The sequence below is a fragment of the Hyperolius riggenbachi genome, chromosome 11 (genome assembly GCF_040937935.1).
Source record: "Hyperolius riggenbachi isolate aHypRig1 chromosome 11, aHypRig1.pri, whole genome shotgun sequence".
In the NCBI taxonomy this organism is placed as follows: Eukaryota; Metazoa; Chordata; class Amphibia; order Anura; family Hyperoliidae; genus Hyperolius; species Hyperolius riggenbachi.
This window is the reverse complement of record NC_090656.1, coordinates 158,649,016-158,675,993: the sequence shown is the minus strand read 5'-3', so window position 1 is coordinate 158,675,993 and position 26,978 is coordinate 158,649,016. Positions and strand designations below refer to the sequence as shown.

Below are 26,978 nucleotides of genomic sequence, written 5' to 3'. Positions count from 1 at the left end.
TTGTTTGAATTTATCTTCTTATCCAATTATTCTTGGGTTACCATGGTTGAAGAAACATAACCCAGTGTTTGATTGGCAGTCTGGTCAGTTGATTAGCTGGTCTGTTCAGTGTAATGATGAGTGTTTACAAAAAATTGTGCTAAGTTGTACCAAACTCAACTCATTGAACAAATGTTACCTCCTGTTTAAAGCAGCTGATGTATTACCACCGCATAGACCATATGATTGTGCTATCGATCTTCTCTCTGGTAGTATGCCTCCTTATGGCCGGCTGTACAATCTGACCAGACCAGAAGAGCAGGCCATGAGGGAGTATATGTCACTTTAAAAAGATGTAAATCAGCATTTATGCGGGTAAACTAATGTCATTTTATTTAAAGTATGAATAACTTTATTTAAAATGAAAAAAAAATCATAATATGCAATGCTTTGCAAAGTGGATGACATTAAATAAAGTTTTCTTGCCCAATAACTCTTCCTTCTTCACTAACAAAGAAATCAGCCAATCTGTCCCTTACATGTAATACATGTTTTTCATAGTGACACCTGCAGCTAAAGCTAATCAAACCCTGTTTAACTCTTTAGTAAGGTCACATCTGGAATATGGAATTCAGTTCTGGGCACCACATTACAGGAAAGATATTGCAGTTTTAGAGCAGGTGCAGAGACGAACAACAAAATTGATACGTGGGATGGAAGGTCCCACTTACCAAGAAAGGTTAGATAAACTGGGTTAGATAAACTAGAGAAAAGACGCCTTAGAGGGGATCTAATTAACATGTATAACTACATCAGAGGGCAATATAAAAGCTTGGCGGATGAGCTTTTTGTCCCTAGGCCTTCTCAAAGGACTAGAGGACATGATCTGCGCATGGAGGAAAAACGTTTTAGCCATTTATTTAGGAAAGGGTTCTTTACAGTAAGAGTAATTAAGATGTGGAATGCCTTGCCACAGGAAGTAGTTACAGCAAATTCTATACTTGCATTTAACCACTTAAGGACCGCCCCCAGCCGATGGGCGGCAGCAAAGACCGGGCCCAAACGACCGCAATACGCCCATTGGCGGGGGCAACTGCGGGCGTGGTTATGCTGCGATCGTGTCATTCGTGACGCGATCAGCCGCCGGCGACTGGCTCCGCCCCCCTCGCGCTGTAACCCGCCGGCCGTTCGGAAGCCCCGGCGAGTTACTAGCACCCGGATCGCCGCATGTACTTTGTATAATAGGCTTTGTAATGTATACAAAGCCTATTATACTGGCTGCCTCCTGCCCTGGTGGTCCCAGTGTCCGAGGGACCACCAGGGCAGGCTGCAGCCGCCCTAGTCTGCACCAAGCACACTGATCCTGCCCCCCCTTCCCTCTGATCGCCCACAGCACCCCTCAGACCCCTGTTTGCACCCGATCATCCCCCTAATCACCCATCAATCACTCCCTGTCACTGTCTGTCAACACTATTTTTTTTAACCCTAAACTGCCTCCTGCTCCATCCTGATCACCCCCCCACCCCTCAGATTCTCCCCAGACCCCCCCCCAGACCCCCCCTGTGTACTGTATGTATCTATCCCCCCTGATCACCTGCCAATCACCTGTCAATCACCCATCAATCACCCCTGTCACTGCCACCCATCAATCAGCCCCTAACCTGCCCCTTGCGGGCAATCTGATCACCCACCCACATCAATAGATTGCCCGCAGATCCGACATCAGATCACCTCCCAAGTGCAGTGTTTACATCTGTTCTCTACTCTAAACACCCACTAATTACCCATCAATCACCCCCTATCACCACCTGTCACTGTTACCCATCAGATCAGACCCTAATCTGCCCCTTGCGGGCACCCAATCACCCGCCTACACGCTCAGATTGCCCTCAGACCCCCCCCCCCCCTTATCAATTCGCCTGTGCATTATTTACATCTGTTCTTCCCTGTAATAACCCACTGATCACCTGTCAATCACCTGTCAATCACCCCCTGTCACTGCCACCCATCAATCACCCCCTGTCACTGCCACCCATCAATCAGCCCCTAACCTGCCCCTTTCGGGCAATCTGATCACCCACCCAAACCAATAGATCGCCCGCAGATCCGACGTCAGATCACCTCCCAAGTGCAGTGTTTACATCTGTTCTCTACCCTAAACACCCACTAATTACCCATCAATCACCCCCTATCACCACCTGTCACTGTTACCCATCAGATTAGACCCTAATCTGCCCCTTGTGGGCACCCAATCACCCGCCGACACGCTCAGATTGCCCTCAGACCTCCCCTTATCAATTCGCCAGTGCATTATATACAGCTGTTCTTCCCTGTAATAACTCACTGATCACCTGTCAATCACCTGTCAATCACCTATCAATCACCCATCAATTACCCCCTGTCACTGCCACCCATCAATCACCTCCTGTTACTGCCACCCATCAATCATCCCCTGTCACTGCCACCCATCAATCAGCCCCTAACCTGCCCTTTGCGGACAATCTGATCACCCACCCACACCAATAGATCGCCCGCAGATCCGACATCAGATCACCTTCCAAGTGCAGTGTTTACATCTCTTCTCTCCTCTAAACACCCACTAATTACCCATCAATCCTATCACCACCTGTCACTGTTACCCATCAGAATAGACCATAATCTGCCCCTTGCGGGCACCCAATCACCCGCCCCACACGCTCAGATTGCCCTCAGACCCCCCCTTATCAATTCGCCAGTGCAATATTTACATCTGTTCTTCCCTGTAATAACCCACTGATGACCTGTCAATCACCTATCAATCACCCCCTGTCACTGCCACCCATCAATCACCCCCTGTCACTGCCACCCATCAATCAGCCCCTAACCTGCCCCTTGCGGGCAATCTGATCACCCACCCACACCATCAGATTGCCCTAGACCTACCCTTAGATCACCTCCAAAGTGCATTGTTTACATCTGTTCTGCCATCTAATCACCCACTGATCACCCATCAATCAGCCCCTGTCACTGATGCCCATCAGATTAGACCCTAATCTGCCCCTAGGGCACCCAATCACCCGCCCACACCCTCAGAACGCCCTTAGACCCCAGCCCTGATCACCTCGCCAGTGCATTGCTTGCATCTATTTCCCCCCTCTAATCACACCTTGAGACACCCATCAATCACCTCCTGTCACCACCTGTCACCCCCTAGCACACCTACCCATCAGATCAGGCCCTAATTTTCCCCGTGTGGGCTCTTGATCACTCAGCCAAACCCTCAGACCCCCTTCCGATCACCTCCCCAGTGCATTGATTGCATCTATTTTCCCCTCTAACCACCCCCTGAGACACCCATCAATCACCTCCTGTCACCCCCCTAGCACCTCCTATCCATCAGATCAGGCCCAATACAACCTGTCATCTAAGAGGCCACCATGCTTATGACCGGTTCCACAAAATTTGCCCCCTCATAGACCACCTGTCATCAAAATTTGCAAATGCTTATACCCATGAACAGTCATTTTGAGAAATTTGGTTTCCCGACTACTCACGGTTTTGGGCCCGTAAAATGCCAGGGCAGTATAGGAACCCCACAAGTGACCCCATTTTAGAAAAAAGACACCCCAAGGTATTCTGTTAGGTGTATGATGAGTTCATAGAAGATTTTATTTTTTGTCAACAGTTAGCAAAAATTGATTTTTATTGTTTTTTCACAAAGTGTCATTTTCCACTAACTTGTGACAAAAAATAAAAACTTCTATGAACTCACCATACACCTAAGGGAATACCTTGGGGTGTCTTCTTTCTAAAATGGGGTCACTTGTGGCGTTCCTATACTGCCCTGGCATTTTAGGGGCCCTAAACCGTGAGGAGTAGTCTAGAATCCAAATGCCTCAAAATGACCTGTGAATAGGACGTTAGGCCCCTTAGCGCACCTAGGTTGCAAAAAAGTGTCACACATGTGGTATTGCCGTACTCAGAAGAAGTAGTATAATGTGTTTTGGGGTGTATTTTTATACATACCCATGCTGGGTGGGAGAAATCTCTCTGTAAATGGACAATTGTGTGTAAAAAAAATCAAACAATTGTCATTTACAGAGATATTTCTCCCACCCAGCATCTGTATGTGTAAAAATACAACACAAAACACATTATACTATTTCTCCTGAGTACGGCGGTACCACATGTGTGGCATTTTTTTGCACCCTAAGTGCGCTAAGGGGCCCAAAGTCCAATGAGTACCTTTAGGATTTCACAGGTCATTTTGCGACATTTGGTTTCAAGACTACTCACGGTTTAGGGCCCCTAAAATGCCAGGGTAGTATAGGACCCCCACAAATGACCCCATTTTAGAAAGAAGACACCCCAAGGTATTCCGTTAGGAGTATGGTGAGTTCATAGAAGATTTTATTTTTTGTCACAAGTTAGCGGAAAATGACACTTTGTGAAAAAACACAATTAAAATCAATTTCTGCTAACTTGTGACAAAAAAAAAAATCTTCTATGAACTCACCATACTCCTAACGGAATACCTTGGGGTTTTTTCTTTCTAAAATGGGGTCATTTGTGGGGTTCCTATACTGCCCTGGCATCTTAGGGGCCCTAAACCGTGAGGAGTAGTCTTGAAACCAAATGTCGCAAAATGACCTGTGAAATCCTAAAGGTACTCATTGGACTTTGGGCCCCTTAGCGCAGTTAGGGTGCAAAAAAGTGCCACACATGTGGTATTGCCGTACTCAGGAGAAGTAGTATAATGTGTTTTGGGGTGTATTTTTACACATACCCATGCTGAGTGGGAGAAATATCTCTGTAAATAGACAATTGTGTGTAAAAAAAATAAAAAATTGTCATTTACGGAGATATTTCTCCCACCCAGCATGGGTATGTGTAAAAATACACCCCAAAACACTTTATACTACTTCTCCTGAGTACGGCAATACCACATGTGTGGCACTTTTTTGCAGCCTAACTGCGCTAAGGGGCCCAAAGTCCAATGAGCATCTTTAGGCTTTACAGGGGTGCTTACAATTAGGCACCCCCCAAAATGCCAGGACAGTGAACACACCCCACAAATGACCCCATTTTGGAAAGTAGACACTTCAAGGTATTCAGAGAGGAGCATAGTGAGTCCGTGGCAGATTTCATTTTTTTTTTGTCGCAAGTTAGAAGAAATGGAAACTTTTTTTTTTTTTGGTCACAAAGTGTCATTTTTCGCTAACTTGTGACAAAAAATAAAATCTTCTATGAACTCACCATGCCTCTCACTGAATACTTTGGGATGTCTTCTTTCCAAAATGGGGTCATTTGGGGGGTATTTATACTATCCTGGAATTTTAGCACCTCATGAAACATGACAGGTGGTCAGAAAGTCAGAGATTATTAAAAATGGGAAAATTCACTTTTGGCACCATAGTTTGTAAACGCTATAACTTTTACCCAATCCAATAAATATACACTGAATGTTTTTTTTTTTTTTATCAAAGACATGTAGCAGAATAACTTTCGCGCTCAAATGTATAGGAAATTTTACTTTATTTGAAAAATGTCAGCACGGAAAGTTAAAAAAGTCATTTTTTTGACAAAATTCATGTCTTTTTTGATGAATATAATAAAAACTAAAACTCGCAGCAGCAATCAAATAGCACCAAAAGAAAGCTGTATTAGTGACAAGAAAAAGAGGTAAAAATCATTTAGGTGGTAGGTTGTATGACCGAGCAATAAACCGTGAAAGCTGCAGTGGTCTGAATGGAAAAAAAAGCTCTGGTCCTTAAAGTGAACCTAAAGTCCCCCCAAAAAAACGAGATGAACTCACCTGGGGCTTCCCTCAGCCCCCAGCAGACGATCGGTGCCCTCGCAGCTCCGCTCCGATGCCTCTGGACCCGCCGGCGAGCACTTCCGGTTTGGCCGTCACCGGCCGACAGGCATGGGAACGCGAGTGATTGTTCGCGTTCCCAGCCTGTATATCGCCCCCTATGCTGCTATTGCGGCCAGGAGGTCGCAATAGCAGCATAGGGGGCGATATACAGGCTGGGAACGCGAACAATCACTCGCGTTCCCATGCCTGTCGGCCGGTGACGGCCAAACCGGAAGTGCTCGCCGGCGGGTCCAGAGGCATCGGAGCGGAGCTGCGAGGGCACCGATCGTCTGCTGGGGGCTGAGGGAAGCCCCAGGTGAGTTCATCTCGTTTTTTTTGGGGGACTTTAGGTTCACTTTAAGGGGCGAAAAGACTGTGGTCCTCAAGTGGTTAAAGGGGGCTTAGATGCTTTCCTTATGTTGAAAGACATCTATGGCTACAATTACTAGGTAATGCCCAGTGATGTTGATCCAGGGATTTTATCTGATTGCCATCTGAAGTCAGGAAGGAATTTTTTCCCTTTTGGGGCTAACTGGACCTTGCCTTGTAAGGGCTTTTTTTGCCTTCCTCTGGATCAACAGGGATATGTGAGGGAGCAGGCTGGTGTTGTACTTTGTACTCTGGTTGAACTTGATGGATGCAGAGGCGTCTGAGCCATTAGGCAGCTATAAATTCTTGCCTAGGGTGACAGGATGAGGGAAGGGTGACAGGAGGAGGGAAGGGCGCTGCTGAACTGAGTAGTGAGAGGAGAAATGCCTCTGAACTCACTCAGGTATCAGGTTACACAGCAGCAGCAGCAGCGCCTGACTCATGACTGATTTACTGACTGATTCATTCATTTCCTTCAGCTCAATGATTCAAAGAACCACAGTAATGAATGAGTCAGTGAGAGAAGGCACTCATCCAAGTCAGGGATCCAAATACAGCATCAGCTCCTGAGATTCATTCAGTCCCTCTCTCTGCAACTGGTAACTGCGTGGAAGTAGAGACTGTAGCAGCCAGGCATTGACTGCCCCCAGGCTGCCTTTCATTCAGTGATTTAGGGTTGGTCCTGTGTCTGCTGCATTCAGGTTTGTTGTTGTAAGGCATTGTAAAACACTAGGCTAGCTGATAAAAGTGCAATTAGAGGGCAGGCAAGCTGGTAAATATACACAGCATGATGCAGAGGAGGGTCCTTGGGAAAAAATCTGTCTGGTCTCTCCCCATTGTTAAAATGACTGCATGTGCAGATAAGGTGTTAAACAGGTTGAAAAGTTTTGACAGTCCCTAGACTCCAGGAGGGCTGCTTTCTGACTTGTGTGGGAGACTGGCAGGGACAGCAGTCCTATTACGAGCAACTAGCCTCTGTGTAATGTGGGACTGCAATACAGATAAGCTCTCTGCTCCATCTCAGGCTATTCTCAGTCTCACTCCACTCCTCCTATCTCTGGGCTAGTGCACGACAAAATCGCAAACGGTAGCAATTCGCGAATGCGACTTTGTGAAGCGATTTTTGAAAGAATCGCTCCAATAAATGCTACCTGCAGCATGTTTGCAATCACAACACTGCTGTGGGAACACCCTCATAGGGTAACATTAGCCCAGCGCTTTTCAAATTGCTGTAAATTTGAAAAGCGCTGTGAAGCACTCTTGGTGTGCACCAGCCTTCTTCATTCACCTTTGTTTCCCTCTTTCCCTAGTGCTGGGTGTCTGTGTCTTCTTGTCATACAGGAAAGCTAAATAAAAGTGCAATCCTGGTGAGGCAAATATCTTCTCCCCTCTCTTTCAGCTTTTCTCTCCTCATTATTTCTCTGCATAAGGGATCAGGCACACTATAAGGTAGTGAAAACGGGATTAGTATAATAGTATAGTGTATTACTGTGTGCTGTGTATAGTGTGCTCTGTGTGTGTATAGTGTGTGTGTGTGTATTGTGTAGTGTGTGTGTGTGTGTGTGTGTGCATGTTGTGTGCGGTGTATGTGTGTGTACTGTGTGCGTGTGTATAGTGTGTGTGTACTGTGTGCGTTTGTGTGTGTGTATACTGTGTGTTGTGTGTGAGTGCATGCCGCAATAAGTATATTTTATGGTGAAACGCTCTGCTGCGTTACAACTATTTTCTGGTGAGCCCATGCCGCAATAAGTGTATTTTCTGGTGAAACGCTGCTGCATTATGATTTTCGGGAGTGGGGTTCACCACAGGAATGGGGGGGTATGGGGCTGGGGGCAATCACGGGGGGGGAAGACGCCACAGGATTTCTCGCCTGGAGTGGCAAAATGGCTAGAGACGCCCCTGGATGGATGGATGTCTTTTTTCAACCCAAATAACTATGTAACAATTATGCAATGAGTAAAAGTTCATCTCGGATCCACTTTAAGACCGCGGTCCTCAAGTGGTTAAGTAACCCTTCACTCTACTTCTTTACCCCATTTTCCCCTTAGGGCTCATTTCCATGGACAGTTGAACTGTAATAATCAACAAATTGGCAGCGGAAACATTTCTGTAGGACGTGCAATACCCAACCGCATGAATCACAAAAAATTACTCAATAGCCTAGTGTTAGTTGCAAAAAAAGTAATAATAAACTTTATTAAACACAGTTACCATAGATACAATTTTTAAAAGCACATGGGATGGCCACCCCGTCACAACTCAAACAACCCAGCACAACCTCCCATCCACAAACATCCGCCGGCATCTAACTCTAATGATGGAACAACACTGGTCTATATCAATTGTGCACATAGAAATGTATGTAAAGAGTCCAAAAATATATTTTTTTGCACGTTATAATAGAACCAAAACTTCCCAGAAAACTGTAAAGAATTATGTATAATCTCATTCCTGAATCCACAAGTTGCACTTGTATTATGGCATATAGCAAAATTCCCAGAGTCAGAACGCACCAACAATAGCACCACAGTTCATTGAGGCATAGCAGCAATGTAGCTAGTTGAACTGTGTGCTCAGCAAGCAGTTACCAGGCAGCAGTGAGCAGTTTTCAGGCAGTAGCAAGCACTTGTGAGAGGTTTAGAGGCTTTTCACTGCCTATCAACTGTTTACGGTAAATGGGGCATTAACCACCCTGGCGTTCTATTAAGATCGCCAGGGTGGCTGCGGGAGGGTTTTTTTTAAATAAAAAAAAAACTATTTCATGCAGCCAACTGAAAGTTGGCTGCATGAATGCCCACTAGATGGCGCTCCGGAGGCGTTCTTCTGATCGTCTCCGGTGGCCAAAAGTAACACGGAAGGCCGCAATGAGCAGCCTTCCGTGTTTTGCTTACTTCGTCGCCATGGCGACGAGCGGAGTGACGTCATGGACGTCAGCCGACGTCCTGACGTCAGCCGCCTCCGATCCAGCCCTTAGCGCTGGCCGGAACTATTTGTTCCGGCTGCGCAGGGCTCAGGCGGCTGGGGGGACCCTCATTCGCCGCTGCTCGCGGCGGATCGCCGCAGAGCGGCGGCGATCAGGCAGCACACGCGGCTGGCAAAGTGCCGGCTGCGTGTGCTGCACTTTATTTCATTAAAATTGGCCCAGCAGGCCTGAGCGGCACCCTCTGGCGGTAATGGACGAGCTGAGCTCGTCCATACCGCTAAGGTGGTTAAAGTGTTAGCAGGAATAAAGGCGCCGGCTGACAGACTCTATTGTAATTATCATAAATACGGCGAAAAAAAGCAAAAAAAAGGGTGCCCCTATAAATGTGCTTAACAACATTAGAACATTACTGTTTTTAAGCTCTTCGACAAACTTTTGGCTGAAAGGCTAAAACCTTTGTTGCCAGATGTCATTCACACAGACCAATCGGGTTTTGTCACGGGAAGGGACAATACCCTAAAAACAGTTTCACTAATCCACTATGCTAAAAAAAACGAACTCCCCTCTATGCGTCATGTCTGTTGATGCTGAGAAGGCATTTGATAGGGTCCATTGGCTCTTTCTTGAGCTTTTGCTGGAACAGTTGGGAATAGATGCTAACTGTAAAAGCAAAATAATGTCTTTATATAAGAACCCCAGCGCACATATTAAAATTAATGGGACCCTATCGGATGCCTTCAACATAGCAAATGGGACAAGACAGGGCTGTCCCCTCTCCCCATTACTCTATGTGATCTGTATGGAGCATTTAGCTATTGCACTTCTACAAAATCCATCAATCCAAGGTTTACGCATAAACAACCAGCAATACAAACTTTCCCTATTCGCCGACGATCTCTTAATTTACATCTCTAACCCACATATTGCATTTCCTAATGTCTTGTCAGAACTGGAAAAATTTGGGAATGTCAGTAATTTCAAAATAAACATTAGTAAGACAGAAGTTCTCAATATTAACCTACCCCTGCCCTGCGCACCGTAAATACTCTCCAGAGCACCTTTACATTTCGTTGGCAACTTCATCATATTAAATATTAAGGGGTGCTTATTCCCAATGACACAACACAACTTTTCCACCTTAATTACCCCAAATTGTTAACTAAGCTTCAACAGGAATTGGATAATTGGTCCAATCTTAAACTAACCTGGTCAAGCCGAATTAATGTCGTTAAAATGGACACCCTACCCAAAATTCTATACACCCTACAAGCCCTACCCATCAGCTTACCAACTACGTACCTAAAAAAAACTCCAATCTTTAATGCTAACTTTCATTTGGCAAAGGAAAACGCATAGGACGAAATTCAAAATTCTAACCAGACCTAAATATGAAGGGGGCATGGGTTTGCCAGACATAAAAGCCTACTATAACGCGGTCATACTTACCCACATCTTAAACTGGTTCCAAGACAGAGAAAACAAACAATGGGTTTCCCTCGAAACATCACTATCACACCTTGACCCTAGAGCCTTGCTATGGATACCACGCAACACATACCTGGGTGTAGATGGCTTGGCCTATTGGTCAATAATTGTCATCAAGAGATGGAATGAACTCAAGGAAGGCCTAAAATTATCCACTGATTGTAGTCCACTTATGTCCCTACTAGACAATCCTCTCTTTGCTGTAGGCGTCAGAGAGCGCTCCATACTGGGATGGAATCGGGACTTCTGGCCCCAAATTAGACACATTATAGCTGGAGGCAAACTCATCTCTAAAGATAATTTGGGCAACCCTGATGCTCCCCCACTCATAGATTGGCTGCTATGGTCTCAACTTTCCAGTTTCTATAAATCCCTGACAGCTAAAGCCAACATCCATAGAGGTTTAACTCCTTTTGAACGCCTTTGTGCCACGCCCACCTCATTGGAACATAAAGTCTCTCTTATTTATACTCACCTTGTATGTGCTGGCAGTGACAAGGATCTCCTGAAATTAACAGATGCTTGGGACAGAGATCTGGGTCAGCCCCTACTCACTGAGGATTGGGAAAAATTATTTGAATAACACACAAATCCTCAGTTTCCCTGAATTTCCAGGAAAGAAACTTTAAAATCTATGCAAGATGGTACCGGACCCCAGTACAGGTAGCCAAATTTAGCAAGGAGACCCCGGACCTCTGTTGGAGATGCTCACGGGCTGTTGGCACATACTTCCACATGTGGTGGGCGTGTCCCCAAATACAGTTATTTTGGGAAAAGGTCTTTAAGATCCACCAATTCCTGTACTGCTCACCTCTGCCCCTTCAGGCCTCAACAGCATTGCTTACCTTACTTCCTGGGAGAACTTCTACCATTAAGAAATCGCTAACCCCCCAATTATTGATATCAGCCCGATTACTCATAGTTAGATATTGGAAGTCAACCACAATCCCGACTATGACAGAGTCATTCAAGGAAATTAACTTCATAATGCGTATGGAGGATTTATATACGCCTGTACAAAACAATGCTGAGGCCTTTGTCAAGAGATGGGCAGTATGGATAGACTTTAGGGATTCGGATAGGGGTAAGGCCTTCATTTCTTCTTAATTGAAATAATGTAATGAAACCCAGCTGTATGATATGCGGACAGGAGTTAGCCTGGTGCTCGACAGTATACCTCAAGGCGCCAAACCTCCCCCCCCCCCCCCCCTACTTATTTTCTTTTCTTCTCTTTGGGCATCTGCTCTCGTAGTGTATTATATTATGCTTCTTACATATGCTTGCAAATTTCATAAAATCTGAGAACTCACACTGGAGTAGCTTCTTTAAGACCTGCCGTCTCCAGGCCTCTGGACTACATATCCCTTAGCTTTTCTTGAAAAGACTGCCTAAGCAAGTTCAATACTGCAAGATGTTACTGGTCACTTCTTACTCCCTTTTATATAATTGCAAGTTTTCATGATACTGCCACATTACGGTCACTACTGAGATGTCGATGCTCTGTTTTACTGTCTTGTTGTTTGTTTTATGTTATAAAACTTGAATAAAAATTTATTTGAAAGAACATTACAGTTTTTGAAGTATGTTATCATTTTAGAAGCTTGCAATGTTATAGTTTTTGTCATATTATTTTGTTTGTATGTAGATATTTTACGTTATCAAAGATATTATCATATCTATGTGTAAAAGGGTGTTTCTCCAGAAGGAGTGGTCAGGGTTAGGCACCGCCAGGGGGAGTGGGAAGGGTTAGGCATCACCTGGGGGGCTGTTAGTTTTAGGCAACACGGGGGGGTGGGGGGTGTAAGGTTAGGCACCACCAGGGGGTGGTTAGGGTTAGACACCACAGGGCGGGTGGTTAGGCGCCATGAGGGGAGTGGTTAGTTTTAGGCACTGCCAGGGGAGGGTGCACCACGCGTTGTTTGATTGTACGATTGTATGTGTATGGTCAGGGCCGGATTTGTACTTTTCACCGCCCAAGGCCAACTATACTTATTGTTGTTATCTCTATGTGCCCGAGAATTCTACTTACTTTCCATCATTGGAAGTCACAGACAATAACCATTTCAGCAATACGCGTATAGATTATAAGTTATGTTTTCCTTAAGAAATGTTATGTTTGCCATCTCGTTAATGATGGACCCATTGAGTCACCATGAGAGTTAGGCTGAAGTATACCTGCAGGATAGAGCTTACAGGGCTCGCAGGGACAACACAAGTACAGGACAAAGAGTTCAAAGGTTAAAGCTGTCCTTGTAGATAGGGATGGCTGCATAGAACTGCTTTACAGCCCCTCACTGAGCCGCCCCCAAATTTCTGGTGCCCTAGGCCATGGCCTATGCGGCCTTGCCAGAAATCCGGCCCTGTGTATGGTGATCTGCATTTGTACACTTTGCATTATTGTAAATAAACACATTTATTATTCTACTCTGTTGTGCAGGCGTCAGTATTTCCATAGTGGTCTTCTGGTTTTGTTTAAACCAAAACGATTGCCATGCAGAGATCGTGGATCTGCCAGTCTGGTTCCAGTCACGACCACGATCTGCATGGCCAATCGTTACAGAATGACCTAGCCAACCCATATATTGATCACAGAAATACTGCAGATTCATCTATCTGTACAAAGAGTTGGAATTTTGATGATGTGTACTACTATGTCTTGCTCGCTGAGGATAACCAAAGTTATTCCTTCATGTATTTTGCAGCTTACTCCAGAAAGCAGCTTCAGCAGTTAATGGAGTTAGTGCAAAACTATGTAAATCAGAAAATGTTGTCTGCAGAAGAGGTGCAGGACCTGCTGCATGTCCTTCAACGGTTGCTGAAAAGTAAATTATTTAAGGATAATTTTCTTGATCCTCCATTTAGCCCATCTGATATTACCGTTTTGACTTCTATTTTGAAAAATGACAGGGAATCTTTCTTTAAGTTCTACTCCAAGAAAGACAAAAATATTATGCAAGCTTGTGTTCAATCCCTTCAATCAATAATTGAATTAAGAGTATGCAAATTTGAAAAAACCTCATTGTTAAAGGGACACTTAAGTCAAACGAAAAAAATGAGTTTTACTCACCTAGGGCTTCCAATAGCCCCCTGCAGCTGTCCGTTGCCCTCGCCGTCTCCCTCCGATCCTCCTGGCCCCGCCGGCAGCCACTTCCTGTTTCGGTGACAGGAGCTGACAGGCTGGGGACGCGAGTGATTCTTCGCGTTCCCAGACACATTAGCACCCTCTATGCTGCTATATGGTATATGATATATGCTATAGCAGCATAGATGGCGCTATTGTGGCCAGGAACGCGAAGAATCACTCGCGTCCCCAGCCTGTCAGCTCCTGTCACCGAAACAGTAAGTGGCTGCCGGCGGGGCCAGGAGAATCGGAGGGAGATGGCGAGGGCACCGGACAGCTGCAGGGGGCTATTGGAAGCCCCAGGTGAGTAAAATTAATTTTTTTTTGTTTGACTTAAGTGTCCCTTTAATGTCTGCCTGGGAAGAGATGTTAATTTCCCAATGCAAATCTTGTTCTGTGACAGCAAAGAATAATATACAGATTGGTTCTTTGTCTGTTAGAATCCAGTCCAGTCTTGATTCTGTTTCTGATGTAGTTCAGTCAAGTTCTATCAATAGACAAATAAATTCTCGGCCAGTTAGGAACCAATCTCGTTTAGAGCCTGTCTTTTGTGCAGATGACATTCACTATCTATTCAATCATTTAAAGAAGAATAGGAAAAGTTTTCTAAACCACTATTCTAAAATGGAAAGTTCGGTACTTATCCGTTAGCCGGGCGCATCCGGCAGGTAGCAACAAAACTCCACCAGAGTTACATCTTTCCCTACTACCCATGGCGGCCTGGAGGGGGAATAGTAATTAGCGCCACCTGCCGGATGCGCCCGGCTAACGGATAAGTACCGAAAGTTCTTGTCTGCTGAAATATGTGCATGCTGTGGAAAGCATGAGTGGTTACAAATTGTGTCCGCAAAAAGCCGCCTCTGCTCTGATCCAAGTTTGGAAGGAAATCTTGTCATTTGATTCAAGTGCAGAATCAAATGAGTGGAGAGATTGCAGCAATCGAGTCAGTTTTGATTTTACTGCAGAAGAGATCAATGCTTATTATGGTTATTTGAAGAATGATAGGGAAGAGTTTATGTCATTCTATTCGCAACAAAATGAGGAGTTTATTAGGAATTGTATGCAAGGTGTAAAATCTCTGATGGTTAATACCTTGTGTGAGAATGAATCTGCCTCTGCTTTGATTGCCATCCAGAGTTCACAACCTGATTGTCCAGAGTTCACAACCTGCATGTCAGCTATCTGTACAAACTCCATTGCAAACTGCAGTCAGAACCACACCTTGGTCCTGGCAAAAATCATTAGAAAATAAGTCATCATCCAAAAAGAAAAATAAATTCTTTCCTACCAACTCCATTCAGCATGTGCAGCCTTCAGCCAATTCCAGTTGTGTGCAGCCTTCAGCCAATTCCAGTTGTGTGCAGCCTTCAGCCAATTCCAGTTGTGTGCAGCCTTCAGCCGATTCCAGTTGTGTGCAGCCTTCAGCCAATTCCAGTTGTGTGCAGCCTTCAGCCAATTCCAGTTGTGTGCAGCCTTAAGCCGATTCCAGTTGTGTGCAGCCTTCAGCCAATTCCAGTTGTGTGCAGCCTTCAGCCAATTCCAGTTGTGTGCAGCCTTCAGCCGATTCCAGTCGTGTGCAGCCTTCAGCCAAATTTCAGTCGTGTGCAGCCTTCAGCCGATTCCAGTCGTGTGCAGCCTCCAGCCGATTCCAGTCGTGTGCAGCCTCCAGCCGATTCCAGTTGTGTGCAGCCTCCAGCCGATTCCAGTCGTGTGCAGCCTCCAGCCGATTCCAGTCATGTGCAGCCTCCAGCCGATTCCAGTCGTGTGCAGCCTCCAGCCGATTCCAGTCGTGTGCAGCCTCCATGCAGGTCGGGGCAGACTCCATGCAGCTCCATACAGACTCCAGTTGATTTGTGTCCTCAGCAATCTCCAGTCAGTCCTGAGCAGTCCCTCGCCTTTCTTTGTGAACTTTTTCATGGATTAGATTTGCTGACAATGGGTCAGCCTGACAGGCCTGCAGAGCTCCAGCATGTTCATCCTGCAGTATCCAGTCCTGCAATCCAGCCTGCAGAGTGTTGCTCCCTGCCTGCAGAACTTTGCTCCCTGCCTGCAGAACTTTGCTCCTTGCCTGCAGAACTTTGCTCCTTGCCTGCAGAACTTTGCTCCCTGCCTGCAGAACTTTGCTCCTTGCCTGCAGAACTTTGCTCCCTGCCTGCAGAACTTTGCTCCCTGCCTGCAGAACTTTGCTCCTTGCCTGCAGAACTTTGCTCCTTGCCTGCAGAACTTTGCTCTCTGCCTGCAGAACTTTGCTCCCAGTCCGCACAGGCTCAGTTCACACAGTTTCAGTGCCAGCCCGCACAGACTGTATTGGGATCTCAGCCAACGGTCCAGCCAATCGCTCAGCCAACGGCTCAGCCAAGTGCTCAACCAAAGGTCCAGATCCATGAGGTTACACAGTCTGCTGTCCTGTCTGAAATTACTGAGCCTGCTGCCCTGTCTGAAGCGTCCCAACCTGTTAACTTGCCTAAAGTTATCCCGTCTTCTGTTTTCCCTGAGGTTATGCAAGGTGCTGCCCAGCCTTCACAGACTTTTGTTGCTGCTGTTCCTGTAGGTGCCAAGTCTGTTGATGTTCCTGCTCCTAATGGTGCTCAGACTGATGTTCCTGATGGTGCCCAGCCTGCTACTGTTCTTGCTTCTCCTGGTAGTGCCTGGTCTGCTGGACTACTTGAGGGCACCCAGTTTACTATCCAGCCTGTTGCTACCCTGTCTGAGACTATTCAGTCTGTTGCTAATCTGCCTGCAGCACTACCTGAAGTTTTCCAGTTTACTGCTCAGATGTCACAGACACAGACTGTTGCTTCCAGGTCTGGGGACTCTGCTGTTGTTTCCAGGTCTGGGGACTCTGCTGTTGCTTCCAGGTCTGGGGACTCTGCTGCTGCTTCCAAGTCTGGGGACTCTGCTGCTGCTTCCAAGTCTGGGGACTCTGCTGCTGCTTCCAAGTCTTGGGACTCTGCTGCTGCTTCCAAGTCTGGGGACTCTGCTGCTGCTTCCAAGTCTGGGGACTCTGCTGCTGCTTCCAAGTCTGGGGACTCTGCTGCTGCTTCCAAGTCTGGGGACTCTGCTGCTGCTTCCAAGTCTGGGGACTCTGCTGCCGCTTCTGAGGGTATCCAGTCTGCTGCCGCTTCTGAGGGTATCCAGTTGTCTGCTGCTGCTGCTTCTGAGGGTATCCAGTCGTCTGCTGCTGCTTCTGAGGGTATCCAGTCGTCTGCCGCTGCTGCTGCTTCTGAGGGTATCCAGTCGTCTGCCGATGCTGCTGCTTCTGAGGGTATCCAGTCGTCTGCCGATGCTGCTGCTTCTGAGGGTATCCAGTCTGCCGATGCTGCTGCTTCTGAGGGTATCCAGTCTGCTAATGCTGCTGCTTCTGAGGGTATCCAGTCTGCCGATGCTGCTGCTTCTGAGGGTATCCAGTCTGCCGATGCTGCTGCTTCTGAGGGTATCCAGTCTGCCGATGCTGCTGCTTCTGAGGGTATCCAGTCTGCCGATGCTGCTGCTTCTGAGGGTATGCAGTCTGCCGATGCTGCTGCTTCTGAGGGTATACAGTCTGCAGTTCCAGTCGCTGCTTCCAAGTCCGCTGTTCCAGGTGTTGCTTCCAATTACGGTGTTCCTGCGGATCTCAAGTCTGCTCCGGCTCTTCTTGAACCTGATGGGTTCCAGTCTGTTCCTGCTCCTTCGGATCCTGATGATCTCCACGCTGCTGATATCTCTGCTTCCCAATCTGTGTTTCTGCGTGACTCTTTCCAGTCACATCATGTCCAGGCTGTCCAGCCTCTAAAGACTCCGGTGGTCCATCCATATTGTATGTTTTTTGATTTTTCTCCCTCCCTGCCCACCCAGTCTTGGTTTTTCTATTGGGACCCAGGTGGGGCTAACTCTGGAGATCGTGTGGAGCATTCGGAGTCCGCTCCTAAAGATAGGGTACTGTAATGATCTGTGCCTGTGTCATCCTGCTGGTAGCAGCACTGAGGAACTTGAGGTGGACTTCCGCTGTCTACCAGCAGATGGCTCTCATATTGCTGGGAGCGGTGCAATTCCTTGGCTCACCAGCAGATGGAACTGTGAAAGATTCTGGCCAGTCACCTGAGCAATGTGCTGCATAAAAGGATGGACTTGCTAGCAGCACATTGCTAGGTCATTTCGTTTGTTTCCTTGTAGGGTTGTGACTCTGGCCAACCTTCCTGAACTCTGTTCCTGCATTCTGAACTCCTGGTATTTGATCCTTGCTAGTCTGACTATTCTCTGTCTTCTGCCATTGTCTTCGTATTACCTGGTTTGACTCCTGCTTGTATGACTTCCCTTTATGTATGCTGATTCGGATTATGCACTGTTGTATATATTCTGATATTGTGTGTGTGTTGCTGTATATATTTGTATAGATAGATAGATAGTCAGGGTTCTGGTATTTGTGGTGCACCACGCGTTGTTTGATTGTACGATTGTATGTGTATGGTGATCTGCATTTGTACACTTTGCCTTATTGTAAATAAAAACATTTATTATTCTACTCTGTTGTGCAGACGTCAGTATTTCCATTGTGACCTTCTGGTTTTGTTTAAACCAAAACTATTGCCATGCAGAGATCGTGGATCTGCTAGTCTGGTTCCAGTCACGACCACGATCTGCATGGTCAATCGTTACAGGTATTTATCGTTAACTAAGTTTCACAACGATGCTTATCGTTATCAGATTTCATTATCCACCAGCGCCATTTCGTTATCCAGTCATGCCCTTTTTTCACGGCGCCCTTTTTTTCATGCACGCCTTAAAGCAATCCTGAAGCGACCTGGGTCTGGATCGTATAGAACCTTCCTGGTCCTCTCTCGGTGTCCTCATTTCATCTCTGTCACCACCGTTTGAATGTGTTTCCTCCGGGAGCCCTCGGAAGACATCAGAAGCGCTCATGTCCCCAAGTGCTTCCGAAGACAGGTGGCTTTGTACTGCGCATGCGCACTTGGAGTACAGAGCTGACCCTCTTCGGAAGCATTTGGGGACACAAGTGTCTTCAATGCCTTCTGATGATCCCCAAATATGTATTTGTTCTCATAGGCTAGCATTAATTCCATCGGCATCCGCTTCATCCGGCCAATACAGAAAAGTTGTGCAGGACCCAAAGTTGTGTTTCACTTGTCAGAACAGTCTAAACGGATCTATTCTGAACTAACAGATGCGAACGAATCCTATTGCTTTGCAATGGATCCATTTGCATCTGTTCTGTTATATGGAACGTTTTTTACTAGTTGCCTAGCAGCCCTGCTGAACTATTTGGCTGCAGTAGTGTCAGAATTCTAGTGGTTTATTTATGCAGGAAAAGCTGTCAAATGTGTATATTTTAAGTTTTAATGTTCTATGCAAAATTTCATTGTAAACTGTAAAGTTGGGGTACTTCTTTAAAATATTGCTCTGGGACATCTCAGCATATTCCAGGCAGTGAAACTCATAATTAGATTATTTTCGTTTACAAGCTAAAACATTTTTGTTTGGTACAAGCATCTTTCAAATGTCAAGGTTATAGATAAGCGTTCTGTGTGAAGACTGGACACAATATATATATATATATATATATATATATATATATATATATATATATATATATATATATATATATATATTGCTCAGTTATTACACTTAAATATTAATAATCAATACAGTCCTTCTAAAGGAAATAATTACTGTTAAACCTATAATTACACATAATAGAATGTAATACTTTGAAATACATTTTAAAGGCTGGATTTTGCCAGTGATAGATGAGAAAGTAAAACATTTTCATAAGATTGTTTTAGTGTTCAGTTAGCTGAACACTGATAATACATGCTATGTTTTGGGAAAATTCATCAACTATATAAAACAATAAGGGGTTTTCCAAATTATTTAAAAATTATTCAATGGTGACCTCTGCCGGTGGAAAATATTGAATTTATTTATTTTTAAGAGACAAATTTATAGAACAGGATTTTAAATTATTAAGTTTTAATATGCAATTATATCTTATATGATTAATTGTTTTAAGAATAATCATACAATAAGCTTTATATTTAAATAAGTATTTTGGGGGAAGCCCTGTATGGTTCATTAAGCCTTAAATTGCTGTAGACTTTTTTTACTGGGTCAACCTGACCAATTTTTCGTTTTGGAAAAGGATAAACATATTCCAAACTAATTAGCACAAGGACACATTATCAGAAATGCATCATAAATGACATTGTTTAATGTTTGAAAGTCCAAATGTCTGGGGCAAATAAGTCAACCAGCAGACAAGATGGCTGGTGACGTCCATTTTTAATTAACTGCCTCAGAAATGACCTAATCAGAATGTGTAAACATTGCAAACCTACGTAGATTCTCACAGTTAAGATAATTAAGGTATTCAAAACAAAAAAGTGTTATGGGTATTTTAAATGTCAAATATAGAGCTACACAAAAAAGTTTCAGCCAATCAGAACCTGGGATTTAGAGAAATTCCAGATTAGGCAGCCATATTGCATCCAATCACTATAAAAGTAGGAGCTGAAAGCTCATAATTTGCACTAGCCTACTAATCTCCTAAGAAGACACATGAGGCAGAAGCTACCTTCCCACATGTGGTTCTAGATGCTGAAGAGATGACAGAGAAGGGGTAATATTCTTAATATTCTGGTGATTTACTTTATTCATTTTTCAGCATTAAGATTTTAGCAAGAAGTTTTTTTTTTAGAAGCTATTTTTTTATGCCATTTCTTTAAGATTACTACAAGTTTTACACAGCTACTAGATACACAGCTATTGATACAGATGAGACTACTTTTGATCTTATTCTACATAACACAACTGTTATATTCTTTTTTTGAATGTACTTAGAAGATTGATGATCGCTTGGCTCTAAAGCCTTGATAAGATAGAATACTGTTAGAAGGAAACACTACTTGGAACTGTTCATATTTTGTATATATGCTGTATGATAAGCAAATACAATTTTTTATATAAAATCATATACTGGGTGCTCTGATTCATTTCAAGGTATACCGTCAATCTATAATTACTGTTATAGAGGGTTCAGACCCCACTATGCCGGATTTATATGATAGCAACGCTTTAAAGGCTGGTCCTTTACTGAGTTAGCAATCATGAAAAAGGCAAGAACTGCTCAGGTTTTTGACAGTAGTGTCTGAATTACACCAGAAACAAGGCATGCAGCCAATCTCTTCAGATATGACAATACTGTCAGAAACAACTGATCTGCTGCATGCTTGTTCAGGTTCAGTGGTTGAAAGCATTAGAGGCAGAGAATCTGCAGGGCAGCCAGGCATCTGTGCATGCGCAGTAGCGATTTTCACGTACTGCGCATGCGCAGAAAGCTCCCAGCCACAGCAGCACGATGAGGACATGCGCAGTAGTGGGCGGATGGCGGCGACGGGCCAGCTTCTCAAGGGTCAACTGCTGCTGGCCAGAGGGACTCTAGAGCATGTCGTGGGCACAGGATGACTCAGGGGGCTGCAAGAAGCCCTAGGTAAGTTAACATTTTTTTTTACTTAAACCTCCCTTTAAGTCCTGGATCTGTTCCAGGAGGATCACACTTGTGTCTGCGGAAACTGGTTAACTGTGTAATGATCCGCTCAGCTGTCTGCACAGGCAGACAGCTGTTTGACCATTCCTTAAGTCTGTGGGCTGCAGGTCTCTGGAAAAGAGACCTGTCTTCGCTTTGCAAGTTTCAGAGTTGCTCTGCTGAGGAATTTGCATACACTTGTCATGCAAATTGCCTACCTGCCTCCTTTGAAGGCTTGCAGTATAATTACCTTGTTCTCCCAGAGTCCTTTGCTGGTCATGATGGTTTGTTCCTGCTAACACCTGGAGTGTCAGCCTTTGCTATTGTTTGCTAAGATTATCTTAGAGTAATTCCTTGGGACGGCACTAGGCATCCCTTCTAGTGCAGTCAGGTTGTATTATCTGTTTTGTCTGTGCGATTGCACGGTTGCCAGCGGTTGGCGATTGTGAATAGTTCTGTCTTGCGATTGTCTTGTTGCCAGCGGCGGTCGACAGGAAATCGTTCTGTCTCGCCCTAACGGTAGTGGCGGTGGTTCCTTCTGTATTCTGCCTTAGGGGTGCTGGTTCCTTCTGTATTCTGCCTTAGGGGTGCTAACCAGAGCAGCGGTTGCTACTGGTAGCCCCATCTGTTTGTCTTTCTGAATCGCATCCGCTCTAGCAGTAGCAGCGGTGGTTCCTTCTGTGCTCTGTCTGGGAGTGTAGGCCAGAGCTGCGGTTGCTGCTGGCTGCTCCTTCTCTCTGTCTTGTCTGGTACGAACGCTTGCTGTAGGCTCGGTGAGGTAACCGTTTAGCAAGAGTTTGCGTTCCCTTTTTTGTGTTGTGTTGGTTAGTTAGGGTGGCACGCTTATCACTGGGCGCCTAACGCGCGGTGATCGTGCTTAAACGCGTTCGCTGTTGCGAATGAGTGCGGTGTTCGCGTTTAGCTAGCGTTTGTTATTTTCCTTGGTGTTCTGATCATTGTTATTGTTATGTCTTTGCTGCTACACTTGTGCTCTGTCTAATCCGGTCTTGTGTCTCTATTGGCCATCGCCACTCTTGCGATTGCGTTCCCACTTCCTTTCCGTTGTTGTGTGTTCACCGTCGCTGGGTGGTGACTGGATTGGTGGACACACATACATTCTATCTCTGTGCTTATTCAGTCTTGTTTCCCTGTTGGCAATCGTCATCTCTTGCGATTGCGTTCTCACTTGGTTTCTGCTGTTGTGTGTTCACCGTCGCTGGGTGGTGACTAGATTGGTGGACACACATACATTCCTTCTCTGTGCTTATTCAGTCTTGTTTCCCTGTTGGCAATCGTCATCACTTGCAATTGCGTTCTCACTTCCTTTCCGTTGTTGTGTGTTCACCGTCGCTGGGTGGTGACTGGATTGGTGGACACACATACATTCTATCTCTGTGCTTATTCAGTCTTGTTTCCCTGTTGGCAATCGTCATCTCTTGCGATTGCGTTCTCACTTGGTTTCTGCTGTTGTATGTTCGCCGTCGCTGGGTGGCGACTAGATTGGTGGGCATACATACATTCCTTCTCTGTGCTTATTCAGTCTTGTGTCGCTGTTAGCAATCGCCATCTCTTGCGATTGCTTTCCCACTTGGTCTTCACTGTTGTGTGTTCATCGTCGCTGGGTGGCGACTAGATTGGTGGACACACATACATCCTGTCTCTGTGCTCTCTCTCTTTAAGGGCTATCTTGCCCTGCATTGCTTCCCCTCGTACAATTCCTATCTGGCATCTGTGGCAGTACAGAGGGGTTGTTCCTCTGTTCTCCACAGCTCCATCTGCCGGCAGAAATTCCCCTCTACAGGTGCATAGCACCATTGCTGGGTTCTCTCAGATTATAAGCTTGTGGAAGATTTCCGCAGTGTCAGCGCGCATCCTGTGCGCTGACCACTGAAATAATTACACAATCGTTACAAACTGCAAGTGTTTGCTGCACAATTGTGTATTTTGTGTGCATTTTAAAAAAAAATTTTCCTACAGTAACCATTCAAATTTCCCATCAGACCGACAGGTCAAATTAATTATTTCCAACATGTCCGATCTGTTCCGGATTTATAACAGAATCGATTTTGTACAGCAGTGAACTGAAAATGGATCCTGTTATTAATCGGGAGCAGATCAGGCATGTCAGAAATAATCGATTTGACCCATTGATCAGGGAAATTGCATGGTGTGTACTTAGGGTAACAGAAAATAACAGAATGGAGACGTCCAAGGTGTGCACACATGCATAATCAAAGTCGCCTAAGGCGGCAGATAACAACTCAGCCAATAATCATGCGTGTGTACAGCGGACCCCGATAGCCACTCTGCAAGCGATTTGCCCAGCAGATTAACTTGGATGAGCGACAACCAACTTTATTATGCACGTCGCTCCCCCTGCCCGCCGCATGACATCACATATGGGCTGCCCCGTCGTCCCTCTGCCCCACTAATAGCAGCAGAGAATGTCGTTAGCTATACAGCTGACTACACGTCTGTTCAGCCTGGCCCAGTGATGTCACCCGGGGGATCGGATCCCGATCCGCGATGGGTGACATCAGTCAAAGAAGGCCTCCCCAAATTTGCGTTCCATTTGGCAGAACATATTGTACAGATCCGTTTTAATGGAGCAATGTGAACTATTGATTAACGTAGTACAGTGGCGTAGTGGTTAGCTCTCTTGCCTTGCAGTGCTGGGTCCCTGGTTTGAATCCCAGCCAGACACTATTTGCACAGAGTTTGTATGTTCTCCTCGTGTCTGTGTGGGTTTCCTCCAGGCACTCTGGTTTCTTCTCATATCCCAAAAACATACAGATAAGTTAATTGGCTTCCCTCTAAATTGGCCCTGGCCTACAATACATACACTACAGAAATGATATATACATAGACATATGACTAAAGTAGGGATTAGATTGTGAGGGACAGTTAGTGACAAGACAACTTAATCTCTACAGCGCTGCGGAAGATGTTTGTGCTATATAAATACTAAATAATAATAATACCAACGTAGGATCCGTTCTTCTTTGTTAGAATCTGGTTTGTTTAGTTCCAGTTTATAAATAGTATGAATAGGTGCTCAGCTGCAGGAAGCACAGTGGCATAGTAGACTTTTTTCAGTATGAAAGGTGCAGCTCCAAAGGTAATACACAAGTGAACATAGTTGCTTTTAGAAATTACCTTGTTCTCTTTTATAGGGTTGTGTTTTAAAATTCCAGAGAGTGATACAACTTTGCAGGTAGCAATTAACTTTTCACCTGCCGACTTTCTTTGAACTTCAGCTCCATGCATACACAACACAGACTGAGTGGTGAAAATAGCCCCAGGAGCTGCTTTTTCTTCCAGTTAAAGAGCTTTAGAAAAGGGAGTCAGTGGGGGCAGGGTTTGCAAGCAAACAGCCTCACAGTAACACTGTAGCTACATTGACGTACATGACGTTGTGAGGGATTGTTCACATCTAGAGCGTTTTGTGTTATTTTCAAGCACCATCGATTTTGAAAATCGCCTTAAAACGGTTGTGCAATGATTCCATATAAGAGTGTTCACATCTGAGCGGTTCATTTCCGATCAGCAAAGCGGTGCCTGTACCATTTTTGAGGTTTTTGCCTCAATGGAAGGTATAGGGAAATTGCAAAACGCTTGAAAAAGCACTTTGCATAGCGATTTCCCATGCGCTTTTAAGAATAAATACATTGTATTTATTCTTTTCCGGTTCAAAGAGTTCACTTCCTGACTAACGTCAGGAAGTGAAAAAACAATTCGCTCTGCAAAAGCGATTATAAAAGTGCTTTATAAAAACCGCAGTGCCCACCCGAGCGCCGGGAGAGGTAAATAAAAATCGCCTACAAAATCGAAAATCGCTGAAGTTTGAGATCTTGATGTGAACAAAGCCTGAGCGCCCATTCACACTTGGAAACGCAAAACGCCGGGGATTTTTGCCAACGTTTTGCGGGAGTGATGTTTCCGCGATTTCACGTGGAAAAAAATCACTGGACAGTGCATTGATGTTTCAGCAATCGCGTTTAGCGCTTTTATAGCTTTGTATTAAAAAGCGCTAGCGTTTTGCCAAAACGCTAAAGTGTGAATGGGCCCTTACTGTTTGCCATTGAATATAATGAAAAGCCTTACTATAATTTGACTGAAGCCACTGTAATAAGAAAAACCACAACACTACACAAAACACCTATCTGGCAATCTATACTAATTGAGTGCCTGATACAACTGAAAGGCAGTAAGGATGATAACTTCCAACCCTACTGACACAGTATTATACAGGCAGTGCCCTACAACAAACCACTCCAGTAACACAAAGTTGTTTTCGTGCACTCTTCTGCTACTATGGGCGATTTTACAAGCCCCAAACTAACAGAGAGATAAGTGAGGTTCGTGGATGGGTTGTGCGGTCATCTCCTTTTCCCAAACCCCAGGCAGCTCTACACATGTGGTTGCCAGGATTCCACATTCCATATCCTATTGTTCGTGCTACGGCATCCGGAATGAGATTGTCCAAACTCAGGCTTCAAGGATCCAATTACCCTGAGATTTGATTGGCTGGCCATCCTCTGGGTAGCTAAACAATCAATGTTTAGTGCTTTCCGCACTGTTCTACTTCACTGTTTCAGCACTTGTTTTACTACTCTAGTAAAGTCGTCTCTGCTGAGAGAACTAAGATGCGACCTCTTCCCCCTCATAGCGTGTCTGACCGTGCATGGCTAACACGGTGGCTGGAGTTAACCACAGCAAGGCTCAGAGAGCTGGATGATATGAGACAAGAAGCAGAAAACAAAGTACTGAGTGTCCTAAACGAGGAACAGCGTAATCGTAAACTGAAATGGACCAAGTGGCGGAAGAATGTGCCTGGGACGAACGCAACCTGCGTAAATCGTGCGACTAGGAATCCGAGGAAAATTCACGGCATTGAAAAGGCTAGAGCTGATAAACTAGAACTACAGCATATTGAAGAAGAGGTGCCAGTGGCCGACAGAACAGGAAAAGACTCCTTTCATAATAACCCTAAAAGATCTTCCGTGCCACAGCTTTCAGAGCTGGAGTACCATCAGGGGCTGATAAATAGCAGAGGAGCTCATCTTCAACAGGTAGCAGCGAGAAGGGTCATAGAACTCACACAGGAGTTTGAACGGGCGATGACCATAGAAGAAAGTACCGAGCTTGCTGCGAACGCCAAGAGTCAAGAGAAAGCGGATACTGCCAGCTGCCTGGAGTCAGCAATACTGCAATCGCAGCCAGCAACGTGGGTCAGGGCAGAGGCCTCTGCCAGTGTGAGTGCTGTCCAGAACGCTATGGAACAAGCACAACGGAACATGGCAATACGTGAATGCAAAGAGGTGAGATCATGCAATGCAATTTTATTTTCTTACATCATATAAGTAAATTATTCCCTTTTAAAGGGGAACTGAAGTGAGAGGTATACGGAGGCTGCCATATTTATTTCCTTTTAATCAATACCAGTTGCCTGGCAGCCCTGCTGGTGTATTTCTCTGCAGTAGTATCTGAATAACACCAGAAACAAGCATGCAGCTAGTCTTGTCAGATCTGACTTTAAAGTCTGAAACACCTGATCTGCTGCATGCTTGTTCAGGGGCTATGGCTAATAGTATTAGAGGCAGAGGATCAGCAGGGCTGCCAGGCAACTGGTATTGCTTAAAAGGAAATAAACATGGCAGACTCCATATACCTCTCTCTTCAGTTCCCCTTTAAATCTTGATTTGGATTAGGATGATTTGCATATTCCATCCAGAACTGATGCAGT

The 26,978-nt window shown here is 45.2% G+C and overlaps 2 protein-coding genes across 2 annotated transcripts in view; one reads left to right on the top strand and one right to left on the bottom strand.

The window, feature by feature from the left end:
- LOC137538188 (microtubule-associated proteins 1A/1B light chain 3C-like) overlaps window positions 1–26,978 on the bottom strand; it is a 182,355-nt gene that overhangs the window by 126,164 nt on the left and 29,213 nt on the right. The gene's annotated exons all lie outside the window — the stretch shown is intronic.
- Window positions 25,798–26,978, top strand: part of LOC137538187 (uncharacterized) — a 146,424-nt gene continuing 145,243 nt past the window's right edge. The window contains exon 1 of the mRNA XM_068260206.1: window positions 25,798–26,553. Coding sequence (XP_068116307.1) covers window positions 25,879–26,553 — 675 coding nt within the window. The 5' untranslated portion in view covers window positions 25,798–25,878. The remainder of the gene's footprint in view (window positions 26,554–26,978) is intronic.